This window comes from Mytilus trossulus, chromosome 9, assembly GCF_036588685.1.
Source record: "Mytilus trossulus isolate FHL-02 chromosome 9, PNRI_Mtr1.1.1.hap1, whole genome shotgun sequence".
In the NCBI taxonomy this organism is placed as follows: domain Eukaryota; kingdom Metazoa; phylum Mollusca; class Bivalvia; order Mytilida; family Mytilidae; genus Mytilus; species Mytilus trossulus.
The window spans coordinates 39,519,900-39,547,022 of NC_086381.1; the positions used below are offsets into that span (position 1 = coordinate 39,519,900).

Below are 27,123 nucleotides of genomic sequence, written 5' to 3' on the forward strand. Positions count from 1 at the left end.
AGAAACGTGTCATTCAATTTGTTTGAATTTTAAGGTGAAACAATTACAAAAAGAATTGATTTATATCATTACATATGTATTAAATACAATGATCAAGTTAACAAGTTAAGTAAAATAGAAAATAAACAAATTGTAATATTATTATATTTCTGACTGACCAATAATGGTAAGACAGAAACCTCAATTACAAGGCAGTGGTTGCAATATCTCCATTAAACTCCAATAAGTATCTCAACATGTAGTAAATTTTCCAGAGTATCTCTGCTCAAGGTAAATAAAATCATTTTGGGATAACATCATATCAGAGTACATCATTGCTAGAAAGACTAATTGTGAACACTCTAGGTTGTGTCATACCATATGTGTACCATCCAACAGTCAGTAAATAGCCTAGAATATATACATTCCCTGGATGTTCATTACTTACACTGGATATAAAGAATTAATGAAGTAAATACTTTCCCATAGCTATAAACTCAAAGGTGCACATAAACAATCAGTTATCTTGAGCAACAAAAGTAGGCTTCAAAGTTGCCTTTCTACATGTGTAATACTCTACATTGAATTTGTATAATTATTAAAATACTAGATAACTAAATGTTTGGCATTCCCATGACCCTTGTGGGACTTGTATATATGAGAAAATACTTTTCACAATTAAGTTAGTAGCAGCAGTCAAATTGAACAAGATTTAGGGTACCTCCCCAAAACTTTTAAATACATCTTTTAAAGTTTATGTTTTTTTTTATGTAAATAAAAGAGTCATGAGTCATTTGACACTGTTAAAGAGGATAAGTATAAAACCACGGCAAAACATCTGGACAAAACAATTCTGGATCTGCACAAAATTAGGTATACATTATTGTTTTACTGTATATTTTATGTTCAGTAACCGTGAAAAAATGTATTTGGTCACACAGCTGTTCAGTAAACCTTTAGGAATAAGAAAGAAAAAAGTGTTTTTTTGTTGATTTTTGTATTCCATATTTGAAACCAAAAGAGAAGCCAACAGAATACAAGACTGAAAGTTTATTTGTGCTGATAATCACACAAAAATCTTGCAAATCCAGGAATTGGTTTATATTCTATCAGTGTAATTACTAAAAATATTCATCAAATCATATATCATAGATTTTTAAATAGTTTTCATCAACAGCATCAGCTCTACAATGATTTTGATTATTTGTGGACTACACATTTGTAATTCATGGAGAAGCCTGGATTTGCCTGGACAAACATGAATTTGCATTAATTATACACAGTGCTAAAACAAAACTTGATATATATGTCTGTTCCCCAAAGTTATAATATGTTGCATTAATTAAAAAATATAACAACCAAAGTAGTTTAAAACCACAATATTCAGCAAATGAATAAATTCAATGGACTTTTATGATAAAAATGATGATGAATGGCAGATGAACTTTGTTAGGAATGAATAGGTGTTCTTCAAACAGCTTGTGTGTTCAGTAATAATTTTGAATGGATTACCAAAAATATTTGGAAACAGCTGGAAAGATTTCTTTCTGATAACATCCATTTGTGGAAGGGTTAATTCTACAAAATTCAAAATATAATGATGAAACTCTTTTGATCTAAAGTTGAATTAAAAATTTTAATGTTAGAAATAATTTTTTTAAGGTTTCCATGATTATTTGGGATTTTGATTTACCTCATTCATCTTTAAAGCTAGTATAGGACATGCTTTAATTTTGAAAATGAAGATGACTTACTATAAAGGTGACAGAAATTAAAAAACAGAATCTTAGACACAGCAGATTTCATAAGACGTTGCACTAAAGAGGAAGAAAATTTAGCATGGACTGGTTTTTTGGAACACCCATGAAATGTATTAAAAACAATTATCATTTGCTGTGTAAAAATTCTTCTTAAACATCACATCCTTGAATGCCTTCCATTATTTTAATCTTTACTGGTGTATTATTTTCTGCAATTTTATATTTTCTATACTAAGGCTCAATCAAATATATTTCCCGTTTAAGGGTTGTCCAAAGCATATGCAACTGAGAACGATATCTAGAATGGTATAGTTATTATAGATTTAAAAGGACATTTTTCTAAACAAGTTTCCTATTCCTCTCACTCAGTTAATACCATCTTACTAGACCTATAAGAGTATATCAGTTTAACAAAAACAAAATGTTTTGTACAATCTTAAATAATGAAATATCTCCAGATCTTAGCAAAATAATAGGAATTAATCATATATGATTAATTATATATTAATTATGTCTTCTCATCTTTTTCTCCTATTTTAACATTCCTTTCTCTTGTTGTAACATCAAAAATATGAAAATTAAACAAAATGATGTCCTCACATTCCACTCTGGAATTATTATATACCCATAATGGGAGGGACCGACAGGGGTAAAACAATTTGCACTCCCAACTCTCAGTTGCAGGCGCATGATAATAATTAAAACCTGATTAGCTTACTAAGTAATGTCTGGCAGTAGGTAATAATAAGAAATAAAGCTAGATAGAGATATGAATATATCTTTTACAAATGTACACACCCATTCTACTTTTCCTACCAGTTGGTTTCTCCTTACTTTCATCTTTGGCTTCATCTATAATAAAACAAATTGCTCATCAGAACAAATAAAACTGTTTGATACGAACCTTATTCCTTATACCAGGAACAAGAAAGCTGTATATAGTATAATAGTACTGCTAAGTTCAGTTTGTGAATTTATCAAAAAGATTCACTAAAAGGCTCAAAGGGCACCTGTGTTGCCTTATCCCCGACATGTATTTTATCATTACTGCCAACCCTTCAGTTTTCAGAGGAAGTCTCCAGTACAAACAATGGAATTTAGATAATCTACCCTAACTTTATTTGCTATTTTAATTTTTTTTATGTGGTAGCCATGATATTTGCATGATCAGGATGAGTCTTTCATGTTTGTATTATGAATCATATGAGTAACAAGAGATGTGGGTATATATCATCGAGACTTCATCTCTTGGAAATTTGATTCAAATTATGAAATAATCAAATTCCTATTTAATTTTAGAGTCCTCATCATATGACATATCAAAGCATACTGCTGAAAATTTTATCATCAATTTGTACTTGAAATAAACACCAGCAAAGATTAGTTAGCTTCCCATTTCCTCTCATTTCTGAATCTTATAAGAAATACTTTTTTTTACATTACAGCTATATCTTGCATGAATTGAAAAGAAAGAAAGGATATATCTTTTTTTTATTAAAAGATTCTCACTACTTTCAGCTCTTTTCATGGCTATATGATGGTGGCAAGTTTAAACTAGAGGCTCCCAAGAGCCTGTATCGCTCACCTGATTCTACTTGGGTTTTTAAAATCATATAAAATAATATAAAATTTGGCTAAAAGTAACAACACAATCTCATAAGAAAAGGAACATACAGGCTTTGTTTGATTTCATTCAAAAGAACCCCCACTGGTGGCCATCTTGGATGATGGATCGGCTACAAATTAACAACCATTGGTCAGCACCTCATAAGGAACATTCATGCCATGTTTGGTTTCATTCCATTCAGTGGTTCTCTAAAAGAAGTCATTTGTATGCATTTCCCATAGGGTCATATGTTAAACTAAGTCCTCCGCTGGCGGCCATCATGGATGATGGATTGGCTACAAAGTAACAACACTTGGTCAACACCTCATAAGGAACATTCATGCCATGTTTGGTTTTATTCTATTCAGTGGTTCTCTAGAAGAAGTCCAAAATGTAAAAAGTAAACGACGACGACGGGCCAGGGGAGCTAAAAGGATGATACATGTGTACATTAAACAGGGGAAAAAAACAGAAAAAGGTAAGAAATAAATCAAGTAATAAGTTTGAATTCACTACTTATGCACAACCATCATCTGCAACTACACCAAAATTTCAACCAAAAGAAAACAACACAGTCAATCTTATAACAAGACATCAGATTGAAAAATAGCTAATACACAGCTACTTTTGCATAGGTACTATGTCTGTACTAATAATTTGTAGTACAGGAAATTTACTTTTAATATTCAGTACTTGTTTCTCTAAAATTATTGTAATATTTAGGTACCTGCATTTTACAGTGCTTTAATTGAACTTGAAATTTAGGTACTACAGATTTTTGGTTACTACTTTTACATTTTCAGCATTTTGAAAGTTTTTCTATTTCAAATCTAATAAAGTTTCGATTTTCAAACATGGAATATTGTATTATTTCTGTACCAAAATATTTAGTACAAATCAAGTACTGTAAAATACAAGTACCTAATTATTACAGTAGTTTTAAAGTAAAGAAATAGAACTATATATTAAAAGTAAATTTCCAGTACTGCATTTTTTAGTACAGAAATAGTACCTATACAAAAGTAGCTGTGTAACTACTAAAGAAGTTACTCAAATAAAGCAGGATTCAATGCAAAACAATTGAAAGCACCCTTTTAAAACATGACAAACCTAAAATGTCAATAACATTATATTTCAAAATAAGTATTTCATTAGCGCCACCATTTTGGGCAAATACTCATAGCAAAAAAAACGATTTCCTAGTCTCTTACAGATAATTTAACATCTCATTGGAAATCTGGATGATTATAACTAGACAAAATGCCTGACTCTGCTATACATTTTTTTAAATGGCTCTGGTTCAATTATTTTAAAATTGCTTCAACAGAGTTTGTAAAAAGCCAATATGTTTACCGTTAACACCATTTTCTTCTGGCTGGATGTCATTTGTCTGTGGTTCTGTGTTCTCACAATGTGACAATAGTTCTATTTTTGAGTCAGTTCTTGCCTTCTCTATCATATTGGTATTTGAAGGTGGTGTGTCATAATTAACAAATGTAGCTGAGGGAACACTAGTTCGATGTCTGCCTGTCTTGGCTGAAAAGTATTCATAATGGACCATGCTTACTTATGAAAATTAAAAAGATGCAATCAAATGTTAGTCATCTTTGGTCATGCTTTGAGTAAATTTGGCCATGCTTTGAGTATTGTACAAAACAAATAAAACTTTCAGTTAAATTTTTATTCAAAATGGTATATTTCAATTTGCTTCAACCCAATATTATAATCAAAACAATATTATGACCAAACATGACTGTCTGTTAGTATAGCTGTGATAATATAAATGTCTATATTAGTGAAGATATGTTTGCTACAAAAATAAGTAGAAGTAATAATAAATGCAGATAATATTGTATTTAAAGCAAACAAAAAGTTAATTTATTCATATTGAAAAAGCTTTTGTAAAAACACATCTAATGGAATGTTAAATCTACAATGTTTCCTAATTGATTTTTCTCCGACTTCAGTATTTTTGTGATTTTACTTTTTATTTTTTATAGAGAGCAATTTTGAAATTAATCCTATTTATCAACAATTATTTTCTGTTTCTGATCTAGAATGATAAAGCATTTGAGATACTTTAAGGTGTTTCTATTTTAATTTCTTAAGTAGATCACATAAAATGAGACAAAAATAAACCAAATTAAGATATGTTTTTTGACTGATCATTTATCCATTAGTTCACATCTTTGTCATACATGTGTTTTAATGACACAGAAGAGAGAATATATTTCATGCTGGTTAAACCACACCAAAACAATCCATATTTTTCTAATGCTACAACACCTAATAGTTCATGCTTCAATTTCTATATAATCGCTGGTACTATTCTACATACCACAAAAAATATATCAAAGTAATAAAATGTGACAAAAATTTTTAAAGATTTTTTCTTCTTCAACTAATGGTCTGCAAGTTGGGCATGTCATAAAGTTTTAAATATACAAGAAACTATTTTAATGACTGCACAGTTTAAAATACAGGACCCTAGTTGAAAGGATTTACATAGATATTTTTGGAAGTAACATTGATATATTTTCAGTAAAACCATATATTTACACATCCACAAACTCCAGGTTCAGTACTTATTTTCATTATTCTTTCAAATCTTTTTTTACTTTTAAGAAAATCAAACATGAAAATAAGTCTAAACAATGACAAACTCATTTATACCTATATACCAAACTCAATATATACTACACACTATATATATATATATCACACACATCTTCAGAGCATACAGTCATGACAGTAAAGTTATATTTTTTTCTGATCATGCAATTCTATCACCTAACTGAAATCTCCTCTCATTTCATTTCTTCTTTTTTTTTAAGAAAAAAAATTCAAGTGTTCTAGCTCTTTCTTCATATATACTGTCAATTTAGATAGAAACAGCATAATTCTTAAATTTCGTGGATTATGAATGCAGTTCCTATGATTTTTCTTGAGGAACACATAAGCATTTTAACCCTTAAAACAAAATTAAAATATAAAGATTTTTCAACCAATATATCATTATTGATTGTTAAGACTAACATTTTGCTGCTATATATTTTTTTTTCATTTGTCTGCCCAGATGCATAGCCAAATCAATTTCAAATTTCTGAATATGCTCTTTAAATGACAGATCTAATATAATAAGAGAACTACAAATATATGAATATAAAAAGCTCTAAATAGTACAACTTCATGCATTAGTAAATACTTTTTTACATTACATTTTTTCTACTGAAAAAAGAGAGAGGAGATTTTCTACAATAAAACGATATCAATGCACTAGCGTTTTGACCCTGATGTTTTCTGGCGAGCGTGCCCTTACCATCATCAGGTGTTAATCTGTTAGTGCATTCATCAAAGGGACAGGGGTGTTGACGTATGGCATTACCTGATTTGTTTTCCTGTAAGTAGATAAAATAACATTGTTAAATATTCATCAACTTTTCATATTATAATAAAAATAGCAGTAAAGGAAAGTTCCATTCAAGTTAAGTATCAACTCACACAAAACTGATCAAAGAAAGCACAAGAAATTCTTTTTATATAGCAGGCAAAAAAGAGTGGATGAATAAAACCGGAAACATAATATATAATAACCAGATGCTCCGCAGGGCGTAGCTTTATACAACCGCAGAGGTTGAACCCTGAACGGTTGGGGCAAGTATGGACACAACATTCAAGCTGTATTCAGCTCTAAATTTGGATTGTGATTAAATAGTTGACACAGCATAGGTTTCTGACACAGAATGAATGTGTTCTAATGAACTTAAATTTTTTGTTTTCTCTTAGAGCAATTCACTATGCTGTTGAATATTAATCCTCTCAAAAAATCGTTTGAAGAAATTTTCTTTTTATTTATGAAATTTCAAATGAGAAAAATTGAGCCCAATTTTTTAATCACATCCCCCTTTCCCTTATTCCAAAACTAATCTCAATTAAAATATTCTAATGGAGTTTGCAACAATAACTACTCATTTAAATACATCATAAAATATTAAGATGTAAAAAAAACTGCTTGTTATCACTGAATGGTAAAGATTATTTAAATTTATCAGTTGGTAGTAAAAAGTGAATTTACATTGTATATTGTATATAACAAAGATTTAAGTTGATTCTGGACAAAGAAAGATAACTCCAATTAAAAAAAATGCTTGCAATAAGATATTTCTTGCTTACTATTCTAGACAAAGAAAGATAACTCTAATTAAAAAAAAATTTGCTATTTCACAATATTGTGAAATTAGATATTTCTTGCCATTGCACAATACTGTGCAATTGAAAAGACTTGCTATTGCACAATACTTAATATAATAATTTTAGATCCTGATTTGGACCAACTTGGTTTAATTTTGGACCCTTTGGACCTTAATGTAGACCAATTTGAAAACATGACCAAAAGTTAAGAATCTACATACACAGTTAGATTAGGCATATCAAAGAACCCCAATTATTTAATTTTGATGAAATCAAACAAAGTTTAATTTTGGACCCTTTGGGCCCCTTTTTCCTAAACTGTTGGGACTAAAACTCCCAAAATCAATACCAACCTTCCTTTCATGGTCATAAACCTTGTGTTTAAATTTCATAGACTTCTATTTACTTATACTAACGTTATGGTGCGAAAACCAAGAAAAATGCTTATTTGGGTCCCTTTTAGGCCCCTAATTCCTAAACTGTTGGGACCTTAACTCCCAAAATCAATACCAATCTTCCTTTTGTGGTCATAAACATTGTGTTTAAATTTCATTGATTTCTATTTACTTAAACTAAAGTTATTGTGCGAAAACCAAGAATAATGCTTATTTGGGCCCCTTTTTTGGCCCCTTATTCCTAAACTGTTAAAACCAAAACTCCCAAAATCAATCCCAACCTTTCTTTTGTGGTCATAAACCTTGTGTCAAAATTTCATAGATTTCTATTACTGTAAATTCAGAAATTATTGCGAGGTTTTTATTATTGCGAATAATGCGACTGAGTTGTAAACGCAATAATTAAAACTCGCATTTTGTAATATTTTAACTGAATTAAGCATGACTTTTCTCAAAATCGTAAAAATTAAAATCGCATTCAAGTGTAAAATGACAAAATCGCAATAATAAATGCACCCAATAATTTCTGAATTTACAGTAACTTAAACTAAAGTTATAGTGCGAAAACCAAGAAAATGCTTATTTGAGCCCTTTTTGACCCCTAATTCCTAAAATGTTGGGACCAAAACTCCCAAAATCAATACCAACCTTCCTTTTATGGTCCTAAACCTTGTGTTAAAATTTCATAGATTGCTTTTCACTTTTACTAAAGTTAGAGTGCGAAAACTAAAAGTATTCGGACGACGACGACGACGACGACGACAACGACAACGTGATAGCAATATACAACGAAATTTTTTTCAAAATTTGCGGTCGTATAAAAATGGATGGTCAAAGAATTTTGTAAGACTTCTTATATACACTTAAATGGAACAACCTTAAATGCTTCTACTGAAACAAATCAATAATTGGTTGTTGTATTTGATTAATAGTATCATAAAGTATTGGTACCCGCTCAAATTGATGGGTTGTTATTCAGGAATGCATTTATAGTTGGTAACATATACAGTTTTAAACGAAACAATTACTTTATATAAGTACTAATTTTTAAAGTATGGTTGTTTTTTCAGAATTTTTGGTGAAGAACAGCAGCAAAAAAACGTAATAAAGATCAGAGTAGCTAACTGAAATGAGGTTAATAATCATGTTAAGCAAGCTTATTGAACATGTAACAAAAGCTTTACGGATGCTTTACATATCATAAAAAAGATAATTATTCAATTATTTAATTGTTACATAGCTTTACCAAATTATTGTCTTAAAAGTGAAAAAAAAAATCTTCAAGACAATGAAAAGCAGGTTAAAGATGTAATATGTTAAAAAAGACGGGAAACTTTAATGCCATGTTTCTTATTTTTAAAAATATTTGATTTTAAAAGCTTTTTAAATCAAATTCCTATTAATTGAAATCCATGCAGATTAAATTCAGAGAAACCTTTCTTATTCAGTTTAAAATGCATGCATAAGCAAGATGCTTTGAGTTGTCACCCCTTACCTCAAACCTCTCAGCATATGCAATTTTCCTAGCATGCCGAGAACAGAGACCATGCTACAGCAAAATTTAATTGAATGTATTATAACGCTTGTATAATAAATAACTTAATTATTGCAACTCTTTTTGTCATTGAACTAACATAAAATGTGAAACATTGTCACAAAGACTATAAATAGTCATCAAAGGTACCAGGATTATAATTGAGTGCACCAGATGCGCATTTCATTTACATAGGACTCATCAGGGACGCTCATATCAAAATAAAGCCAAACGAGTACGAAGTTGAAAAGCATATAAAAAGTCAAACAAAACAAAGAGCTGTGTCTTGTTATCAAATAGTCTTATCTATGTATGTTGTTGTATGTTTTTGTTGCAGTTCAGTGTTTCTGTTGTTCCGTTGATTTCCTCTTATGGTTAATGTGTTTTGCTTGGTTTAGTTTGTAACCCAGTTTATTTCTCTTGATCGATTTAGGACTTTTAAACAGTGTTTAACTACTGTTGCCTTTATTTGTTATGACACATGTTGAAATGCTACACCAACCCTTCTCAGATACACTATTTTTTGGAGGTATAAATTTTTGTGGAAAATAATGATATTTGATTTGGTGGTTTAACCAATGTCTGCATACAAGCCTATAGAAAATATGGTCTTTGTTGAACATTTTAATCAAAATCTAACCCAGGAAAAACATAAAAGTTTATAAAATGGACTTTATTAAAACAAAATATTCATAACCTGTCCTTTGCAAGGAAGATAACTAGTCTACTATTACAAACTAGCAAACATATTAGCCCTGATGTTCTAACTCATTTTTCACAACTTTTTCATTAGAATCACCTGCTGATATTCCTTGAACATCATTTCAATTATAAAATGTTGAATCAATTAGATAAATCTAAGCAATGTATCATTATGAAAATCCCATTCTAAGCTCATCCTTTGTTTTGAAAACAAAGCCATGTTCTTCTATAAGGGAATAATAAACAACTGCCATACAAGTGGGAGGTTTAGTTACCTATAAAATTAGACTTAACACACTGGCAATGTTTGATTTTGGTATTTTTGATTGACTTCCACATTTTTAACCATGGAGTATTTGTATCATATTTTGCCCCAATAGAACATGGGTTGCACCTGCTTGATGTCACAATCAAAATTGCAACATCAATCATACTTAAAACAAAGCCAGATATCAAAATGGACATTATTGTGAGTATTCCTGGGTAAGACACTTTATGAAAGAGGGATGAAAGATACCAGAGGGACAGTCAAACTCATAAATAGAAAATAAACTGACAACGCCATGGCTAAAAATGAAGAGACAAACAGACAAACAATAGTACACATGACACAACATAAAATAAGCAACACCAACCCCATTTATGAAATCATTTTAGAGAGGTTTACATGTGCAATTTTGAATAGTGAAACACATGTTTTTCTAGAATGTTGCGCTTTATCAAATCAAAATTGCTGCCTTTTGACCAAGTTTATAGGTCTGCTTTTAAGTCTAATAAGAAGTAAAATATGCTCTATTCTCAATAAAAGATGGAGTGGCATCATATTTGCAAACATTTTACACCTCACTAATGCTTGGTATAAGGGTATTGGTAAATTACACTTTATTATGGTTATGGACTAAATGACTTTAAGCAATGAGTTCTGGTGTAGGGTATTAACACCTAAAACTATCTAAAAAATAAAAATATTATAAGGATATAAAAGTTATCAAAGGTAACAGGATTATAATTAAGTATGCCAGACACGCTTTTCGTCTACATAAGACTCATCAGTGATGTTTATATCAAAATACGCATTAAGCCAAACAAGTAAAAAGATATAAATATTGAATTAATTGTTCCAACAAACTGTACATACACAATGTCTGTGCTGAAGTAGTTCCTGCTGTCTTTGTTGTGAAGCAGATACCTCCAAGATGTGACGTTGTGTTGGTGTCCGACTGATAGGGGAAATACTGGCCTGTGGATTTATCTGTGATCGTACATATTCTTCTACGTTCCCATCTAAAAATACAAACAAGTATGTATTATCTAAAATCAGTACGATAATGTTAAGACATTTCAATCACCAGATTTGAAATTATACTACACTGTAACATAATGAAACACATGTGATTATTAATTTTAAGTAAATAAAATCTATTGAGCAACAATGTTGTGAATGACACCAAACAATACATAAAATTTCATTTAAAAGTAAAACTAAACTAGAGACTAATATTAAGCTAGCTCATACTAACTACTTCATTATTATTTTTATTTCTATTTATAAAGGGAAATAAATGTACATGGAAAATTGGTTAGAAAATAAACTCTATCCACAAATTTGGTCCTGAATTCGTATGTAATTTTTGTTTATTTATCAGGTAATATTCAATAGTCCAAATTTACTGGTAAATATTTATTAGGCTTAAATATAAATGCCTCTTTATACTATAGATTGATGAAGGCTACCCTTGAAGACTAAAAGTTGTTTGAAATTGCAAATAAAAACTGCAACATTACAAAATAAATATTTTTGGATATAGCAGTATCGTTTTATATTCATGAAATCAAAATTTTAAGAATTGTATATCTTGAATAAAATTTCCATTATTTTGATGAAAATAATACTATTGATTGAACTTCCAAAAAAAACAAGGATGAGAGTTTAAAAGAAGAAACGCTTTTGCAAATGAAATTGTTTTCTCCTTATTCTGACCATTCTTAAAATATATATTTGGAAAAAATATACAATAACAATTTAGTTACAACAAAAAACTCATCATAGATACAAGAATATATCAACAGATACCAAGTCCCAGAAAAAGCCACCACCAGATAAAATCATCATAAATGTGCTTGACTTATTAGTTTGGCTCGTTTGAAGTTAGAAATAAAAGAAATATGCTGGTAATTTAGTCTCTTTTAATCAAGGCTGAAGATGCTTGTAACCATTTACCTTAACTCTGATAAAGATTTCAGTTGAATTACAAGAAATTAACTAGGTCTAACAAAGTTATTAACAATAGTAAACTAAAGTTGTTAGTTTTCCTACTGATGCACATTTTAAGCAAAATTGCCTCTTAAAAGCACTTAAATGAAATGAATGCTGGTGCTCAATTTTAATGTTTGCCATATAAAAATATCTTCAAATGTCTATGTGAATTTTTAATGGCAATTTCTTTACTCCCCCCTCCCAAAAACAAAAAGAAAAACAATTCACCAGTTGTCTTGTTACAACTACTGTTCAATAATCATAAATTCTTTTCTTATTCAATTGTACATTGGAAAATAGTGACATCTGTTTAAAACTACCAAATTGTTGTCATTCATTTCCAATTGTTATTTTTACTACATTTCAACTATAAACCTAAACCATTATATTTGCATTCTCCTTGAGAGCTATTTATTTTAAAATTGACATTACAGTACTAAGATCACTTTGACCAAATCATGACAACACATTTTGTAGCAATTTTGTGCTATTTATATTTTTTTCATATAAGAAATTAACAGATAAATATTTGTATTTATCAAATTTACCAATTAATAGAAATTTATAAAAACAAAAATTTAATAATTAAAAAAAAATCTGTGCATCTGTCTAGCTAACATAAATATATAGTACATATCATAGCTTGTGCACTAATTACAAACTGTGCATATATATACATAGATGTGGGCCGTCTTACGTGGAGGTGGAATGAAATTTTTAGATCTCTGTATTCTCTCTTTCCAAACACGTACAAACGTATTGCCTACAACTGAATATATGACGTTGTTTCTTCAATACATGCAACTTTAATATTAATTTATGTACTTCTAGCAAAAAGTAAATAATTAAACTTATATAATTTATAAATAAATATATGTCTAGTATCATTCTCTGCAAACCAAAATTAGATATAAATCAATTAATAAAAATTGAAAAAAAAAACACCAAATTAAAATATTAATATTCTGTTCATGAAGTAATGAAACAAATTGTCAAGCATGAAACCCTTCCACACCTCCCTTTTGAATTTTTTAATAGAATTTAAGTCAAAACTTTCCCTTTTTTACGTTATTCATTTATAACAAAATACTCATGATTTTAAATTACTTTAATTCAACACTTCATGAACAGCCATTTATATAAATAAAAATACACTACAAAAATTATCAAATAATATTGAACTAAGAAACAAACACACTGTTGTTAAAGACTAAAATATTACAAATTCAATCCTAATAAGAAAACCAGTGCAAATTATACAACGTGCAAACATTAATACATACTTATAATGGTACATACTATCACAACCATGTAAAAAGCAACAATAATATACCACTACTAGAAAAAGTGAGGAAGCTTGCAACAGTTCCTTCAGTCATCCAGCACATATCTGACTTCAGCATGTAAATCATTATTTTTAATTGAGCTATTTTATTTTTTTCAAGTTCAAAATAGAATCGAGAAAGTATCTCCTCACATAAAAGTTGCATAATTCAAAAAATAGAAAGGTTCATATAACTTTACGGCATATGACAATGCCAGATACCAATTGATTGCACCAGCTTATATTGTCCACTGAGTCTAAGTAGTTAGTAATTAGCTTTATTTGGCTTCAAATCATAGTATATTATTATTGCTTTTGAATTTATAAATTCCGAACAGATGTCATGACTTACAATAATATTGTGAAAAAAAATATAAAACTCTATCTATTCATGCTATTTGGAACTCATTTTGAAAATTTTCATAGGAAACGGGCGAAGAAAACTAGCCATGGACTAGAAAGGGAGTTGTCTTCATGCAAATTTCTTCAACATCAAGTTTTTCTTTTACATTTTATCAAGCATTTCGATAAACTATTTCTTAACTTTCAAACCTTGCTGATTTCAATGAAAATTGCCTTATGCAAAGGTGTTTGATTTCATAATACTGCAGGTGTAATGTAAGTCATTTTAAAAAGGAGTTAATACTTAGAACTTGAATATTAGTCAAACTTTTGTTATTGGTTCACACATTTTTATTACACCACATTAAGGGGACATTACTACACACAGATGAAGTGACAATTACATAGTGCTCTCCCTTTGTAATTTTGTTTTTTCAGTTAATACATGGGATGATCACATGCAAAAGGGACCTATAACTTTCTACTAGTATCTGCCTGAAACTTACAGTACTTTTTTGTTGTTTTGTGAATAATTTTGTGATAGTAATAAAAAAAGTTTAAATCCATATTAGCAAATTTTTCTCCTTTTAAATCTTAAAGAAATTAAAAAGTTTTTGAATGCAAATTAGAAAAATATACAAATATAAAATAACTAAAATATTGGTTTTGTTTTTAATGAAATCATACTAAATTTGAACATGAAAGTTTATCATAAAAGTAAAAAAATCTCAAGGTAATCATTTTTTCAATTTCATCTTTTTATGCACTTTATTTCTGAAAATAATATGATTTTGTGCTGATCTTGGTGTTGAAAACAAAATCTGTGAGTTTCAGTGCAGTCCTATACCACTGAAGTAGAGACAAACTCCCACCATGCAATTTTCTTAGCTACCTGTAGGCATCGTTAATAGTTTAGCAATTATCTCATCCTGACTTTTTTGTTGGAAGGGTTTGATGGTCTTGGGTTGACCCCGTATACCGTTGTGTAGCCAATCGGCATCTGACAAGTAACAATCACAAAGACATAAAACATCACATATATACAACTAAGTGTCAAATATTTTATTATTCAGATTTGAGCCATTAAACCCAATAATGTTTCAACTTTCCTTTTTTACTTCCAAGACTCTCTGATCAGTTTTGAAAATGAAATAATTTGACATATAAAGCTGTATAACAATTAAAGCATTTAATTAAAATTTATAATGTAATGATTAAATGACAACAATGTTTTCTTTTATTAACAGAAATGCTATAATCTTTTATTTTAAAGATATTTCACACAGCTTTCAATAAAGTTGGTATCAAACAACTTGATAAAAATTAATTTTGCATGTTTTATTTTCATTAAATTTTTATCTATATTTATTTTGACCCTTTGACAAAAATATAACACTGATCATTAATAATGATGCTGCCATTAAATCATTCTATGTAAGAAAACAAATAAAGGCATAAATTAAATCATCTTGTAAAATGTAAGCTTGACAAATCAAGTCAGAAAACATCATAAAAATTGAACTTCAACTAATCTGAAGTATTTATATTACTATGAACTAGTATCAGCTCATGCATTATTATTTTCTTATCTATAAAGTCAAGCTTACTATCCAAGACAAAAAATAAAACATAAAATGTTTAAGCACATGTAAAAGCATGTTTAAAACCAGCATTGTTGGTTAGCAAGACAATTACCCGGCATGCCTGCAGAACTGCAAAGCTGGCTCAGACGTTGATGAATAGCTAGAAATAGCATATTTAAAACTTTCACCATTAAAAATGGAAATAAATTCTTGAGGAAACAATTAATGATCTGTAAATTAGTAATAATGTATGATATGCAGATGTGAAAAAAAGAAAACATGGAAAAGGGGGCATCCATGTGAAGGGATTAGGTTAAATTATAATAACAAAGTTAAAACAAAATTACCAGTTTAAATAATTAAAATATAATATCCCAAATATATTTTGCAATTAAGCCTCATGTTACAAATATGTTTGCTGATAATTGTACATACAATTATTTTTCATCCCAATTTCATTTTCTAATTTAAAAAAAAATATGATAGTTTATTTACTGGTGTTTAATGTAATTTTCAGCACTTTCGGCTATATCCTAGAGGCTAGTGGTTATCAGGGGAGGGAGTTGGAGTATGAGGGAGAACCACTGACCTTCTGCAACAGAGCAATCCTAGTCAATTAAGAAGGGAGTTGTACTTATACCACTTGGACACCCAAAAAACTCAATACAGATAAAATATGTTAGAATATGAAATATTATCTAACATTTCTGTATAACCAGCCTATACAATATTGCTACAAATATTGTAGGTTTTTTTCATTACTACACTTATTTAACCTCTGTTCATTATTGTGTACTTACCGTCAGCTGTATTAATAACATGCATAATAAAATCAATGAATTAGCCAGTAATCTATTTCTGTGATATACAAACTCTTTTCCAGAAAAAAATTTAAAAAAAAACAATTTCTAAACAAGATAACTAGAAACTTATGTTCATTGGCAGACATTTCAATATTTCTAAATTATAGAATTTTTACTAGCTTTTGCTTTATTCAATAATAAAATTTCACAAATAAATGTAAAAGTAAGACTGCATAAATATCAGGGATGAAATAAATTACTGACTAATTTTGCAACTGGCATTAGGATTAAACAAAAGCATACTAGCACAGTGTGTTTGCGGTAATACAGTGTATAAACAGCTACCAAGATATAGTGAACAGTGAAATACATGCCAAACAAAGTGTTACCTCCATTTTGGACTGAGTCCGATATCTGGGCAGCCATGATGCTGGCTGCAACTTTTTGCTCATGATGCGGACACAATCCTTCCCATTGGAATGGCATTGCATTTGAAAGTTTTCCCGATCCCGAGTAGCGGAAGTGTGGCTGAGTTGGCGCTGTGGGAAGTATATAGAGTGTACATGCATCACGAGTGTGCTACAAGAAAGCTGTGAGAGGACACAACAAAGCATTCTGGGAACTACTTATTTAACTCTGAGTAGGTGTCCACTACCAATTATCTTAAGTAATTAAACAAAATATTTACTGATTTAGTTTAGATTTTTTTCAATTTTCAATCTTTGTTTTTATCATTCAAGTATGTTGTCTTATAACTGGATACCATTTTCCCCATATTTATATTCAAAACAATTTCAGTTTAAGTGAAAGAAATGATAGGATTTCTATCGTAAAAAGGTAAATTTCAATCAGGATCTGCACATTCAGGAAGACTTTAAAGTAATAGATGATATTTAAAAATATTTTTCAATCAAATTTAATAGTTATTATCATACTATAACTAAGACTTTACTATCCAAAAATACACTGCAAAAAAACAGACTTGATTCACTAGGTATTGGACATCATTTTGACTATGTTAAAGTTGAACTTTTGATAGCCAATATTACAGCAAAAATAAGAAGCTAAAGTCTCATTTACTAACCAAAATACTGTTACCAAATGGATACAAATTTTACACAAAAAGTGTGGAATTTTATCATGAAATGGACTCATTTAATACTAAGCTTTCTCCTGTCTGAATAACTAGTAAAATCCTTATTAAGAATTTAAACAAGTTTGGTTCTAATTTTTATATCAAAATTTTGACCAGATGTTAAAGAATTTAATATGTTTATAGGAAACACCAACACACTGAATATATTTGCTATGTACCAGAAAACCATTGTGCAAACTGTGTTTAAGTTTTATAATATTTGTACTTTCTGAAGAATAAGAGTTCTTTCCCTTGGCATGTATGGATAAATTTGCATAGTGTGTACACTTGACCCAAATAAATACAATTTCAACATATATATATAAAACACATCAGATCTTTAAAAATCCAGTCTGGAAATGAACTCTTTTCTTCAGAAAGATCCTTCCCACGGAGTTATGCTTTATATTTATATTTGATTTGGTTTATATCTTACCCGTATTTTGACCATTTTGTGGTTGTTGTTTTATGGGTTCTTTTCTATGTGGACATCCTTCAATACATATTTTACAATTGAATGGTAAACACTAAATTAAACCAAGTCTTCCTGAATATGCCTTTTTTTTACTGATTATTCCCATTTCGAGACTTTTACACATTTACCAATACACACAAATGTACTAAAATGATAGCTGGTATTTGCTTTTTTTTGGAAAGAGTTCTGAAGCACAGGGTGTTAAGATTTTCGCAGCTGTCCACAAATGATTAATAGAATCATTTATTCTAATAACTATATTTGACATTTTTTTAAGGTGAAAGGCAAATTAGTTGGTTTTTTTGTGATTTTTGAACAGTTATTTTCTTTCAATCTAAATTTTTAAGTGTTATTAGTTCACTCAGAACACATTGTTTTAAATTTTCTACAAAGCAATTTGTTATAGGCATAAAAAAAAAATATGAAAACATGAAAATACAAATATAAATTAACTTCATCCAAAATATCCCTCAAGAATGAAAATTAGCCTAAGGGACAAAAAAAACTATCTAAATGCAGAGAGAAAACCATTCCTCAGAAGAAAGTCTATAAGTGCTGTCCCATAAAAACATTCTATTGAAATCACTCAAAGGCATAATCATATATCCAGACAGGTATGATAAATGAAATTATTTAGCTCTTGAAATTACAAAAAAAATTAAAGATGAACAATTCTTTGAAAGATCACAAGGATTTTATTTGGTAGCTTTATGATACTTTGTACCTTTTTGATTTCAAGAGATAAATAAATGGCTTTATCATACTTTGTTCTATTTTTGGGTTGTTTGGACATTCTGACTGTTGAAAAATTGTTGTTAAATGGGGATCAAAGAAAATGTGCCTTCAAATATCAAAGATATTTTTATGAAACAGCTCTAATAATTCCTGATACCTATTCCAAGAAATTTCATTTATCAATGTTCTTAATTTTTACCTCTACGTCTTGGATAAATCTTATAAATACTGCCTATAATATATTTTAAACTTTAACTAAAGTAAAGTGAATATGTGATGCAAATATATGACGAAAAAATGTGGCCCTTATCAAGCTCACTAAAATGAATATGCCTAAATCATCAATTACTTTTTAAGTAAATTTGTTGAATATATGTTTAATTCATATAAAATATTTCATAATGCGAGTTTAAATTTTTGCGTTCACAACTTCGTCGCATTTTTGGCGATGATAAAAGCCTCGCAATAATTTCTGAATTTACAGTTTGCCTGAATCAGCAATTACTTTTTAAGAAAGTTTGTTGAATGTATTTCTTTTACTTTTAACTCTTACAGCTGTCAGTTTTTGAAGATACTTTATATTTAAAACTAAACTTTACATTTTTGCTGAAACAAGGAACATTGGGGAAATTTTCAACAGCTTATTGCCTTTTACAGGTCAAATTGCATTATAGTGCAAAGGAAATTTCATGTACAACAAATCTCAAATTAGTTTGCAAATTTTACCTTTAAAAACTTGCTAATAAACTTCATTCTTTTGGTGTGTTGATAATTGATATTTGACATGCTGAACAAACATTTTATTCTAAAATATGATATTTTTTTTTATTTAATGAATAATATGATTTAGAAAGTAACTTCTTACGAGATATTATATATGACTACAAACACATGCGAGTTATCCTTGTTTATCATGCTTATTATCATGCATTGAGGCATGCTTATATATCAATGGAGATAACTAAAAATATACATACTTTCTCCTTGGTTCATGAAGCCATTCCTCAGGTAAGCATTTGTTAATGCTTCTAAATACTCATTCTGTAAAAGAAGTTTTATCAATTAATGACTGACATTCATAATGTTTCCTTTGAGAACAATAATCGTACTAGCCTAAGACATTGAAAAATATGAATGGCATCGAAGTTGTTTTTCTAATGGTAAAAAATTATACAGGAATCAAATCTGAAAAGGCAATCCAAAAACAATCATTAGAAATGTAACATCTAAGAGAAAAAAATTAATAAACAAAAAATGTTTTTAAAATCTTTTATCTATAATTTGCTTTTCAACATTTTTTCTTAATTGTAACAAATTTGCAAAAATGAATCAAAACATGAAATAAGAAGATGAGGATTGTTTGAATGGAACCTGCATAGAAAAATTAAAAATCCTGAGTATCAATTTAAATATGAGTTTAAATGACTTAACTTCTAGCTTTGCAATAAGGTCCAAGTGCAATACAAAAAATTTGTAAGGGTTCTGCGATACAAAAGATACTATCTTTTGATTGTAAGAAGCTTCTGTCCAAGTTTAGTCAAATCAAGGATAGTTTATGAATCTAATAAATGTTTTGAAAACTGTAACTGCAGACTGTATGTATTGTTAACTGGAAGAAAGTAAAATAGGGAAAAACAGGTACATGTACAAAAATTTAACAAATTTCCTTCTTTATACTAGCTTTTGATCATAAAAAAAACTTTTGTCCAAGTTTGGTACAAATCTAGGATAATTTTTGAAAGTTATCAAAATTAAAAAAAAATTAAACCACAAAGTGGATGTAATGTTTCCCGGGAGAAAAATTAAGTCCATTTATAAGTTAAATATGGAAAAAAATAGAACTTTATTTTTTACAAAATTTACTTCTGGATTCTATCTTATGATCACAAAGAAGCTTCTGTTCTAGTTTGGTAGAAATACAGGTTAGTTTAAGAAAGTTATTAAAATTCATTTATAATCCATTTTGGCATTTAAGATTTGCTTTAAATGATTTAGTTTCAGAGATATAAGCCAAAATATGCATTTTACCCCTATGTTCTATTTTAGGCATGTCAGTCATTTTGTTAGGCAGGGTCATCGGACACAATTTTTAAACTAGATACCCTAGTAATGTTTGTGGCCATTTTTGGTTAGATTTGGCCAAGTAGTTTCAGAGAAGATTTTTGAAGAAAGGGTCAGGTGAGCTAAAAACATGAAATATATAGAGTAAATTGTCCAATAAATACTGAAGGTTTTACAAATCATATACCTAATACCATCAAACTTAGGTTGAACCACACCAATATAATAAGAATACAAAATATATTTTAAAAATAATACATAGGCTTGATAACTATTACCATAATTCAACTCTTTCATACTGAAAAGGGTCATCCCCATTAAAAAAAAAAATATTAACCTGTTAACCCAGAGGTATTTCTTACTCAGGTAACTTTAACAATTACTAAAATTTCTATCCCTTACTTTCATTGTTTGCATGATTGAAAGTAGGTCCTTCTGTTATTTTTTGACTATTTGCAGGTCTATGGTCTGCAAAAAGTTAAAAAAAACAACATAAGGACCTAAGAGCTACTGTTCTGCAGCTAGATTGAAAGTGGCTAAATCAAAATGTAAAACGTTTTAATGATAAGAACTGAAAATAACATGCTGAAATTTAAGATGTTAAGGTCAAACTACACAAGACTTTTAAAGGGTTCTTTCAATTAACTTTTAAGCACATTATTAGAGATATATAGACCAAAATAAGTTGACTTATTCCATACACTAGTATTCTTAATTCTTATACAGTGACAGATAAAATAATAAACCCTAGGAAGGGTAAGATAAGTGCAATGAACTATGAAAATAAATGTATCCCCCCTCTTCCAACTGACTACTGCAGTACAAAAACCTTGTCTTTAAAGACATTAACTTTCTGATAAATAAAACATTATTTTCTGGTAAAATTTTGTCAAGAAATATAAATATGATTGCTTATATTGTGAAAAAGCATAAATAATTCAAAGTTTGTATCACCCCAAAAAACACAGCTGTTCTCAGGGGGAGGCAACTGTGTTCTTAGGGAAAACAACTCTTGCAGAAAGGATTACCCCCTTCAATATGAAAAGCTGAATGAAATTTCATGTGAAAATATATATTTTATCAACGTAGACCAAATCCAGAACACTACTTTTTAAACAGATTTTCCCTAATAAAAAAGGCTTTACCGAAAACTGTGGAGCAACCAAGGATTTCTCACATTTGAGAGTAAATGGTGGGCCCTGAAAATTTGGAAACATAGAAAAGGTTTAAAAATGTGAAAAAAATTGTCAACTTTTGTTATTTTGAAGAAATTTCTTTAACTTCCAGATTTAAATATATAATAAACTAGATAACAATTTTCAATATGATCAGCATAAGTCATTAAAATGAAAATAAGAAGATGCTGGTTGCTAATGAGACAATAATTCATATCATAACACAAAACTTTTTACTTTACACTGAACAGATTACTTATATTTCTAAAGTGATTGACATATTAAACATGTATGATAAGATGCAGAATATCATTTATAAATGTGAAAAAAATCTTCAAAAAAATCCTTAAAGAAAGCTGCAAATTAAACCATCACCAATAGAAAAAATTTATTTATTGGTTCAAGTTTTCATTTTCATTTAATGCATTTACACTATTTGTCATTTGTTAGTCATGGTATAATAACTAATATAAAGAAAACTGGCATTACCTACTTTATGAATTAATATTGATATATATTTTGTGGATTATTTGTACAATCAATTATATAATACTATTATTGTTCCCATGATCCCATCTTAGACCCAGCAATACCTTCTTAGATTTCTTCATCGCAGGTTTTGCATAAATCTGGAAAACCTTCATTTGAAAAGATATAACTTTTGGAGTTACGATTAATTTACTCTATAAACCACATTACCTCATTTAAAAAAGCAAAGAATATAAAATAATAATAAAAATATTCTAAATTTAGAAGAACCATACTATATATGGTTACAATTTAGATCATATAAAATACCTTTGGGTTGTCAGACCTAGGACCCATATGTAAAGCCTAAAACACAATCATAATCTTTTTGTTGTTCAAAGATATAACTTCAACCAGGTACAAAAATTAAATATCAGATAAAATTCTGATGCAATATAACTCATTTGAAGAGAAATAATAAAATATATTTGAATTGATAGGGATCAACTATTCAATTTACAGAAAAAACTTTATTAAAAACAAGTAGAACTTTTAGAAAACAAACTTCAAACAAAGTGGTCTTTTTTTTATATAAAACAAAAGAAAATTTATTTTAACAAGTAATCTAATATTTTACTTTTATTTAAAAAAAAATCTACTCCCCAACCCAAAACTGAAAAGTTACCGTATAGGACAAGGTAGCATGAGATCTTAACACCTGCAATTACAAGTGATAATCATAAAATCATTTAGGTCAATTTCTATAATTTTTCCTATAAATTAACTTAAATTTGTTCTATACTTGAAATTCAAATGGGAAAAAATTACAAAATCTTGATTGAGATTATAGATACATGTAGCAAGATAATAAGATATAAAGCAATTTTCAAATATATTGTCTATTTTTTGGTTTTTGCAATGAAGGAATAAAAACAAGTGGTACTGAGACATCTCTACTATTGTCAACTAATCTTTATCTGAATCTATGGGTAGCATAAAAAGTGTGTATTTTTGAAGTTATCTCAATAAACACTGCAAGCAAATCTAGATTTAACAAGATAAATATAATATATAAGTTAATACAGGTATCTGGAAATCAAACTCAAAGAAGTCAGAACAGAAACTAACAACAGAAAAGAAAAATGTAATCCTTTAGATTTTATTCCAAGTAATTCAAAGGTGTATCTTAAAACATTGCGTGAAAAAAATCCACACTTACCGTTAAAAAACAAACAACAAAAAACAAAGCCCCTACACCTATTGTTTTCAATAGCTGATTTACACTACCACACAAGAAGCAGAAAACTGGAAGAAGTAGAGACAAGGTCCAGATAAAAGTCAAGATAAAATAATGAGCAAATAATAAAAAAAAATTGGTGACCGGTCCAAATATTTGATTACATGATTCAAGGTGTGCTGTCCATGTGTCGACTCAGATTTGTCGATACATTTATATTTAAATCGTGCAGACATAATGTTTTAAATGATAAAGATAAATTACCCTTTTTCCCTTTTGGTCTTCCGTCTTTTCACCATTGACTTCGTAAGATTTAGGTCGTTTATTGGCTGAGTTGGACATATACCGCATGGACTGAGTCTGTTAATAAGATACACACACTAGCATTTAAATCTGTTGCTATAACAACATGGACTAAATAGCAAAAATGTGTAAAAATCTAGGACTCATTCTGAAATGATCTTTGTTTTCATACCATTTTACAGTAAGTTACAGTAGTAACAAATATGTAGTATCTCATGAAATTATCTTAAATTTATTTGCCAAATACAGAACAAAAATTTACTTCAATAACCATGAAAGATACAATTAACTAAAATAATGACCTTGAATAGCTAAGATGTGTTAGCTGATTTGTTTGTTTCGTATAAAGATAAATATTATCTAAAACAGCGTTAGAAAACAAAGATATTTCAGAGTTTTGTCTCTGTACAAACTACAATAGCAAAATTTAAATAAAATCTAGCACAAAATGTTCAATACAAGCAGATGATTGTACTTTTTACCTATGTTATTTCCAAGGGGGACCTTTCCTCACCTCCATTGCCTCTGAACATGGGTTACTCTGAAAAATTACTTCAATCTTTAATTTTTTGCCTACTTACAGCTGTTCTTTTTGAATGAGATGTACAAGAGTTTCTTTCCTTGTGTGTTTGTTGAACCATGAATTCTTTATTATCTATAACTTCAGACGCATGAAATGAGTTAATTTCCATTGTTCAATACAGTAGCAAACATGTCAATCCTGTTTAATATTTATTGCTACTATTTCAAGGATAGTAAATAAAGAGATTTCATGGTCCATCAAACAGGCAAGCAAACTTAAACTCAATTGTTCTTTGAATAGACTCAAGTTTATGTGCTGTAAATAAAATCTAAATAAACCCTGCCAATTAAAACTAATTTTCAACATTTTGTATTCTTCTAAAAATCAACAGACTTGCCAATACAAGGTTACATTTATCTTCTTCAGGAAAATTATTTTTAATTGGCACAAAAAGCAAAAGCCTCAGGGCTGACAAAATTCTGCCAACAATGCAGAAGGGAAAAGACTCCCTTGGAAACAAATTCTTGTGTCTCATTTAGAATAAATATATTAAAACATTTAACACATAAAACATGTCATATTCACTTCAGATAAGTTCAGCAGTATTCACAAAATGCCTTGATAGTCTTATACACTTTTTTTTTTAAATAATACCTCTGATTTCATGATTTATTTATTAATGTGGTTATATTCATAGTGAAGATTTATGCAACCATTATGTTTTTTTCTAGAAATACCTATGCTTTGATCATAGCTTCTTTTAAAAATGTCCCTCGTAAAACTCAAACACAAGAAAATCATTTTGAATAAATGCATTGAAATGCTCTTTCCTAGTATAATGCTGCAAAAAAACTCAATATACCGGTAAACATATCCTGCTTAAAGGTCAAATAGCATCACAGGTCATTTAAAGTAAATCTAAAGCATCACTACATTTAAATTATGCATTAATTTAATTGAACATTGTAATTGAAAGAGATCAGCAAAACTTAAAATTATTTGTTAGTTGGGGAAAAAAGTTGTTCAAATAGATATAGGAAGATGTGGTGTGAGTGCCAATGAGACGACTCTCCATCCAAATCACAATTTAAAAAAAAGTAAACCATTATAGGTCAATGTACGTCCTTCAACACAGAGCCTTGGCTCACAACGAACAACAAGCTATAAAGGGCCACAAAATTACTAGTGTAAAACCATTCAAACAAATCTATTACTGATCTGTTGGAATTTCTTATTGAACAATGAAGCATCTCAGAGTTAAATCATCACATTTCTATGTTTAGTGAACAACAGAATTTGATCAAAACCTAAATTTTGCATATTCTCAAAATTCACATCATAATCAACATGTGAACTAAGTTTCAGGTTGACCAGACCAAAATTGCATTGTAAACTAGCTTCAACCAAAAATTAAACTTATATGGGACAGATGATCAATCAAAACAGACAGACAATATAATGCCCACTACAATCTTAGTTGGGGGCATAATATAATCAATTATGGCCTCTTTTTTTTTTTTTTTTTTTTTTTTTAAAGATCTTTTGTCATTAACATTCGCTTGTCACTCAGCAAGTTAAACACATTCCAATCCAATAGCTTTTTCAACACTGTATTGATACAACAAAATTATCTATATCATAAGCATTTGACTGCCTAGTTTTATAATTGCACAAACTAATTTTGTGCTCATTCAATAGGGTTTAAAATTCTTTTTTGATAAAGAATAATATAAAGAGTTAGACCAAATAATTTTAAAATCTTGTTTCAAAGACAGAGATGAAAGTTTTTATAATTTGTCAACTTTTAGTTTATTAGATGCACATTGAATACTAAACACAATATTTCTCCATATATATAACATACAAGAAAGGCTGTTAGAAACCACTATTTTAAGAGCAAAAGTTCAAAAAGGGCAATTATCTTGTTAGTATTATTAGTGTTTAAATGAACCAACTACTGTTACTCAAAGAATTTAAATAAGCAATACTTTTATTATTGCAAAGGAATAGGTTTCCTTAAAATTAAAATAGCATTTCTGAATTTACAGTTTTTGAAACTGACAATTTTTTGGTTTCTATTTTAAAGAAAATTTTGTAAGGACAGTGTTTAGTGTCAGTTAGAATTGAGAAAGAGAACAGGATGTGTCAAAGACAACCATTTGATTACAGTTAAAGATCACTATGTATTTTAAAGTTTTTTAAAATACTCAACACTACTCCTCCTGTTTCTCTAAATTTGTCCTCAGAAATACTATCCCAAAAAATGAAATACTCCTTGCTTGATTAAAAAATCTTGAACAAAAATATTTTCCAAAAGTTGGGTTAAAAATACTACAATCTTGTTTATATGACTACAGAGTTGTCCGATATTGAACTTGTAAGCAACATTGATAAATGACATTGTTAGACAAAAGCATGCTGCTATAATTACCTTCACCTTTTGTTTGTAGAAGTGATAGAGGGATTGAGAATTAGAAGTATTCCCAGAAGTCGCTGCTGATGTTTCGTTCTTGGCATCAGGCTTTAAGATAGGAA

The 27,123-nt window shown here is 29.1% G+C and overlaps 1 protein-coding gene across 1 annotated transcript in view; it reads right to left on the reverse strand.

Moving 5' to 3' along the window:
- LOC134682898 (uncharacterized) overlaps positions 1 to 27,123 on the reverse strand; it is a 105,404-nt gene that overhangs the window by 13,229 nt on the left and 65,052 nt on the right. The window contains exons 27-37 of the mRNA XM_063541805.1: positions 27,026 to 27,109; positions 24,027 to 24,122; positions 23,211 to 23,243; positions 19,799 to 19,862; positions 16,866 to 17,015; positions 14,983 to 15,090; positions 13,122 to 13,193; positions 11,306 to 11,451; positions 6,665 to 6,743; positions 4,699 to 4,881; positions 2,538 to 2,591 (exon numbers count right to left, since the gene is read on the reverse strand). Of these exons, the coding sequence (XP_063397875.1) occupies positions 2,538 to 2,591; positions 4,699 to 4,881; positions 6,665 to 6,743; positions 11,306 to 11,451; positions 13,122 to 13,193; positions 14,983 to 15,090; positions 16,866 to 17,015; positions 19,799 to 19,862; positions 23,211 to 23,243; positions 24,027 to 24,122; positions 27,026 to 27,109 (1,069 nt within the window). The remainder of the gene's footprint in view (positions 1 to 2,537; positions 2,592 to 4,698; positions 4,882 to 6,664; positions 6,744 to 11,305; positions 11,452 to 13,121; positions 13,194 to 14,982; positions 15,091 to 16,865; positions 17,016 to 19,798; positions 19,863 to 23,210; positions 23,244 to 24,026; positions 24,123 to 27,025; positions 27,110 to 27,123) is intronic.